General features: G+C 39.5%; 1 protein-coding gene across 1 annotated transcript in view; it reads right to left on the minus strand.

Moving 5' to 3' along the window:
* The window catches only part of LOC132096630 (glycogen debranching enzyme-like), a 47,600-nt gene extending 40,575 nt beyond the window's left edge, over positions 1-7,025 (minus strand). The window contains exons 1-2 of the mRNA XM_059502098.1: positions 6,945-7,025; positions 3,232-3,378 (exon numbers count right to left, since the gene is read on the minus strand). Coding sequence (XP_059358081.1) covers positions 3,232-3,310 — 79 coding nt within the window. The 5' untranslated portion in view covers positions 3,311-3,378; positions 6,945-7,025. The remainder of the gene's footprint in view (positions 1-3,231; positions 3,379-6,944) is intronic.

The following is a 7,025-nucleotide window of genomic DNA, read 5'->3' on the forward strand; positions in this document are numbered from 1 at the left end:
CATGGTGCTTTATATGGTGCTGAATAATTTTTGGTCCCAATTCTATTATTATTATTATTATTATTATTATTAACACAGTTCGCTTTATTTTGCTATACTCACTTGCATAAATGTATTATAGTGTTCTGCACCTATATATAAATATATATTAAATTATATCTGGTGTCTGAATAATTGTTGGTTTGACTGTGCATTAATTCTTGTTAAAAATACAAAGTACAAGATCAGTGAGTGATTTTCTTTCTTTCATTTTGTTGGATTAACATTACAGCAGCTAGTAGCTAAATTAAACGCGGTAACTTTAAGAGACGATGAACACATACAATACAATACACAACCCATTTTTTCTAAACTGTTTACTTTCACTTGAGACATAACCGACAGTTTTTTTTCGAACATACTTTCCAAGACGGGTATTTTTAAATATTTTGTATGTATTTGTCGGTGCAAGAGCAAAACCAGGCAAATTCGGTGTTCAAGCGTTGAGACGCCTCTCTTTGCGTGAGCCTTGAACACCAGAACACCGCGGTGCTGAATTGGGCTCTTTCACGTCCTTTTCTGTCTGTTTAAACTGCGATTCGTATTTGTTCGTTCATGTGCATGGGGAACTTCGAGGAGAACTTCGCAAAGGAGAGTTCGGTTCAGTGTTGCTGTCCGCTAAACGCAGCTCTCTCTCCGCGTGCACACCGAACACAGCGCGCGAGTAACAGCTTCTCAGTTGAGCTTTTCCTCGTCTTGTGTTTTAATGCTTTAAACTCTTTTGAATGTTTAAATCAACAAGTGGCAAGGCTTAAAAACATGTGAAAATTATAAGCTTTCGTGGACACAAGCAGCAATGGTCTGTCAACTGTCCTGAGCGTCTTTTTAGGCTGGCCTCATCCAAATGGTTGAGATCGCCGGGGGCCCCCCCTCAGCCGTGGGCCCCTATAATCATCACCACCTTTCACCCCACTAGCGACGGCCCTGGTCGCACCTAAGTATAAGTTGCACCTAAGTATAAGTCGCATCAGTCCAAAAATACATCATGACGAGGAAAAAAACATATATAAGTCGCACTGGATTGTAAGTTGCATTTATTTAGAACCAAGAACCAAGAGAAAACATTACCGTCTACAGCCGCGAGAGGGCGCTCTATGTTTTCAGTGTAGACTACAGGAGCACTGAGCAGCATAGACTTTACTTACATTACTTGTTAGGGATGATGTTAGGAAGTGATACTCAGGTTGCTACATTTTTAATGATTACAGTAGTTAAAACAGCTAAACTTCAACATTTTAGCTGTAAAATGCCACATCCAGTAGCTAATATTAAGGCGCCTTCAGCTGGTACAGAATGCAGCAGCCCGTCTTCTAACTAACACACGTAAACGTGAGCATATTACTCCAATTCTTTCTTCGCTCCACTGGCTTCCAGTTACATAACTGAGATGTTAACTTTGCGTCAATCTAACAGGGCTCTTAGATCAACAAATCAACTTTTGCTGGAAGTCCCAAGGAGAAGGTACAGACTCTGGGGTGACCGGGCTTTTTTCTGTAGCTGGGCCAAGCCTCTGGAACAAGCTACCTACTGATATAAATACAATCACTGACTTGGGCCTCTTTAAGGCTAAGCTCAAGACTTATTTATTTAGATTATTTATTTAGTTGTTGTGGCATTTTGTGTTTTCTTTGTGGCATACATTTTGTTTTTATACTTTGTTTTGTGGCATTATATTTTGTTATCATTTTTTATTTTATATTTCCTGAAAAGCACTTTGGTTCACTTTGAGTGTTGTAAAGGGCTGTATAAATAAAGGTTGATTGATTGATTAAGAAATATTTTGTGCTTTTACTTTTTAAAATGTTGGTAACGTTACAGTTAATGCTTACAAACTTTAAAGATTTTGAATAGAGAAGTTACATTTGTAATGGTGTATTTTCATTTAGATGTGGTATTATTTGTGCAGTAAGATTAATTACTGCATAAATTAATTAAGATTTTTAAGAAATAAATTAATTTTAAGACAGCATGGAATAGACTAATATGCTGTTATAACAGCATATTATATAATCTATTCCATGCTATCTTGGAATAAAACCAGTTTTTTTTTTTTTTTTTTTTTCTATTTCATCATTTGTTTATTCAGGTTGAGCTTAGACCAAGAGCAGAGAAAGACACCCACTCCAGCTCAACTTTAAATTACTTTAAGCGCCCCAAGTCAGATAAGCACATCCTAGAGTTTTTTTTTTTGTCAAACCACCCCTCAGAAGAAGACAAAATACCTGACAGTACAGAGAGTGTTTAAACACAAAGATGGCACATACAGACTGTTGTCGAGTTTCCGCATGCCGATTGCTTTGGGCCGGGTTTAGTCAAAGTCCAGGGCCGTTTTTTAGTCCCAGTCCGTCCCTGAGCTAAACTGTGCAGGAAAGTGGATCTCGAGCTCCAGATTTGAGGATCCCTGCCATATAGGCTACAACTGTCCTCATCTTACAAATTTTACATTAAGAACTTGCATAAAACTTTTTAAAACAGGGACGTGTGTCTCTCAAAAGATCTGGAATTTAGATCTGGATACAAATTAGATGCCCACTATATTATTCAGCTCGTATTAAAAGCATTAACTGTATCTGAGGAAGAGAATGCATATGATTTTGAACAAATAAAGTAAGCCAAATGATAACCTCCTCAAAAATACATCCATGGAATTAAAAGTGAAAAGTTCTTAACACAATTTATTAGCTTGAATGTTCCATTATGACATGATTACCTTTCTCATAAGGAAGAATGCATTATAGTAACCTTTTCATATAGTCAGTGTCAAACTCTTCTGCTATATTTACTATTTATTAGTGCATGAATGAAAAGGTATTTAAATTAAATTAAATTAAAAATGTAATTAAATTAAAAATTAAATTAAATTAAATGTAATGTAATGTAATTAAATTAATGCATTTAGCAGACGCTTTTATCCAAAGCGACTTACAGTGCATTCAGGCTATCAATTCTAACCTATCATGTGTTCCCAGGGAATCGAACCCCCAACCTTGATCTCACAATGCTCTACCACTTGAGCTACAGGAACACTTTTACATGATTTATTTAGCCATAAAGTTGGCTCGTGAGAACACAACACCGTCTATAAATAACCACAAACGTTCAGCATGTAACACTGACTACTGGTCATTATCACACTACAATACACTCATATCTCAGGACGATGCAAAGCGGTAAACGTGAGCTGAAACTTGCCTTTTTCCAGACGGAAGAAGGTTCTTTCAAGTTTCTCCATGTCATTGAGCACCATCACTCTTATTTGCTTTGCTGTCATGTTTGCCCTCCTTATTTTAGAACGTCCTTAATACACCGAAGAGCAGGAGATCAACAGGACCCCTTTCACTAAAAAGGAACCAAAATATATGCAAATCATCACACTGTATTACTTAAAGGGTAACTAAACCCCTGGTCAGAGCCTGACTCCACCCACTGGCAATATTTGAAAAATGCTGAAAAGTGGGCAGACCACAGCAGAGATAGAGGGGATGAACGGAGGGCGGGGCTGAGTGCGTGGGGCGTAAACCTGAGACCCACAGTGACGGATTAATTGACAGCTGCTGTCAGAGTCGCTAAAATGGAGAATGACTGTAGTGACGCAAGTAATAATAGTAATAATAATAATAAGTTTTATTTATATAGCGCCTTTCCAAAGCTCAAGGACACTTTACAATAAACAAACAACAATAAAGGCAGTTGACAAAGAGAGCAGACAGAACAACAGTAGGCAATTGAGAGTGCAAGTACAGTAGTGAGAATTGGGTAGATTGGTCAGCAACCAGCAGAAAAAAAAACAAAAAAAAACTAAGAACTATAACATTCAGAAAATAGGTGTGTTTTGAGCATGGATTTGAATTCAGAGATAGTGTTAACAGAATGGAGTGATCGGGGGAGAGAGTTCCACATTTTGGGCGCAACAACACTGAATGATCCGCCCCCCATTGAAGCAATGCGATGCCGAGGGGCAACGAGAAGGCTGGAATCAGCGGATCGTAAAGAGCGAGTATGGGTGTAGGGGAGAAGCAGGTTACAGAGGTAGGGGGGAGCAAGGCCGTGCAGAGACTTAAAAGTGAGAAGGAGAATTTTGAATTTAATACGGCAAGTAGCTTTGCAACAGAGCGTTCATTTGAAGCAGAGGACTTTTCTCCCTCACATTCACCTGAAGTGGAGGATGTTGAGGTGTCTGTGGCCTGGGCCATATCAATTCGAGCTCAAACTGCGGTCTTAACTCCCGCACTGCATCGCTTTTCAGCGCGAGCTGTATAGAGAAGAACATTTCCACCTCCATTGCGTTGGAGAAGCAATCCCGCGTAAAATGCAGTTTGCACATTCAAGCTCTAGGTGGGAACTTGCGGTCTTCCAGGCCAAGTGCATGCAACCACTGGCGCCTAATTTTAAAGTCTGCTGAAAAACTATGCAGTCCAGCAGTGCTGTCGCAACCAGCAACACTACACATACGTACCATCCTGACCACTGTACTAAATACAGATAAATCTACGCCAACTTGAAGCTATCCTAACTGATGCAATACTATGCTACTAACTAACTATGCTTCTAACAATACTAACGTTACACTAACAACTATGCTAATTAACTACATTGGCTACACAAAATAATCTAAATAAGTAAATAAATGCTATGCTAAATAAATAAAATAAAATTAAATTTATGCATTTAGCAGACGCTTTTATCCAAAGTGACTTACAGTGCATTCAGGCTATCAATTTTAACATATCATGTGTTCCCGAGGAATCGAACCCCTAAGCTTGCGCTTGATAGAGCAATGCTCTACCAATTGAGCTACAGGAACACTATAAAAGTATAAATATAAATAGATGCTATAATAGTCTATCCTGGTCGTTTTCAATACTCGCAATAAAGCCCTGCATTTCAGCCCGAGCCCGACGGGCCCCGACTTATTTATGCCTCTAGGGCCGGGCTTCGGGCCAATTTTCACGTTATAGCTCACATGCAGGCCGGGCCTCGGGCCTTTTTTGGGTTATCCTTCTATTTATATTTTTAGACATTAATAAAAAAAAAAATGAGAAGTTGACGTCGACGATAGAAAAACAAACATAGACATTTCATAACCTCATAACTTTCGTAATCTGATAATTCAACCCGTTATAATTATACTGACATAGGCCTACTGACATGACAGTCTCACGCACGCACGCACGCACGCTTTTCCGTCAGCGTGACCCACGATTATACTTCACTTATATCCACTTATTGTAGTAGTAGCTATTATAGGCCTCTAAATTAATGTATTAATCATAGCCTAGTTGGCCAACTAATAATTATAAAATGATGATTCATGCTGCGGCGAGCATTTCTGTGTCTGCACCTGTTGTTGCGGGCCACGCAGGAAAGAAGAGAGCGCTGGCCGAGTTTGAAAACATTGTGGAGCAGGATGAGGATGACGACGATGAAGTACAGCAATACATGCGCCTCAATCACAACATGGAAGGTGATGGACGAGATGTGCTGCTATGGTGGAAACAGCACGAGACCCTGCTACCGCAACTGTCAAGACTGGCTCGCTCTGTGTTTAGTGTCCCGCCAGCAGCAGCAGCGAACGTGTCTTCAGCGCAGCGGGAAGAGTGATGGAAGAGAGGAGGACTGGGTTAAAACCTTCCACTCTGGATGCTATTCTTTTTCTCCACGATGCTCTGTAAGAGACTGTTCTAACTTTTCATTTGACTGGACTTTATTTTCGTTTAACTGTTGGAAACTAATGGAAAAAAGAATGGACATATTCTGTGGTGCATTTTTGAGGTAAGATAGCCTAACCTGCAAGTTTGTTTTTAATTAATTTAATTTGTTTGTTTCTATTTCTCATTTCGTTTGCGAGCGCTGTTCCGAGCCTGCCTCAGTATTTAATTTTTATTTTTTTTACTCACTGTGGTTTAATAAATAAACATATATTAAACTAACTGTCTGTGTGATATGCTTGAAGTGTTTTATATCTATGGATTTTATTGTAGCCAAGTAAAGTATTAGCGTTAACTTGAGAGGCTTTAAGAGGCTTTGAGAGGAGTTGATTAAATATGTTTTAGGCTACTCGCTGTCGGCTCGGCTGACAACGTAATTTTAACGTAAATTTTCATTTAAAAAAAAAAAATGATCCAAACATTTTTGTAAATTAATTTGATAAAGAAATGAAAAGAAACATAACACAAAACTGACCCCTTTTTTAATTGTTGCAAATAGGGCAGGCTTCTGCTGTGTAATAAAATAAATAAATAAATAAATAAAAACACGGGCTTGTGTCGGACTCAGGCTGATAATTCTGATGAGCTTTCGGACAAGGGTTGGGCTAGGGCCTGAGCGTCTTGGGCCAGGGCCGGGCTCGGGCCTAGATCTGAGGCCCGTGCAGGGCTCTAACTCGCAATTCCAACTCCTGACTCACTACAGTAATTTTGACGGAACAAGATGGTTTTATACTGCCAAGGGCGTGGTAGCTCGTGCCAAGGGGCGTGGTGAGCTGGAAACTGCTTACGTCACCTGCCACCGCCCACGTCACTTGCCACCGCAACATCCAATAGGAAAAATCAACTGCAGTAGCCACCGTTCAACCTGAAGAGGGCAGCACTCAGTCGTTTTTACACCGTAGAATTAAAACACGTTATAATCAAATGTCAAAAAAGTTACTCGAATCAATGAACAGCACTAATAAAGCCCCATTCTTACAGATCATTAACTAAAAAAAGTTGGTTTAGGGTTTAGTTACTCTTTAAAAGATGACAATTACATTTAACAGAAGCCCTAATGTAGCAACTGTTTCCTGTACAAGGGCAAATTATTGCAACATTTAACCGTCTGACAGAATGCAAGAGCCATATAACATGACATGAGTGACCACGCAAAAACCCAATCTGCCCGAATAGGAATAGGCTACATTAATATACCTCCGTCAGGAATTCTATCTGCACGGTAGTATCTAGCTCAATGCACCATCACCGCGCCATCTCTGGCAGTTTAACAACGGC

This window comes from Carassius carassius, chromosome 20, assembly GCF_963082965.1.
Source record: "Carassius carassius chromosome 20, fCarCar2.1, whole genome shotgun sequence".
NCBI classification, from domain to species: domain Eukaryota; kingdom Metazoa; phylum Chordata; class Actinopteri; order Cypriniformes; family Cyprinidae; genus Carassius; species Carassius carassius.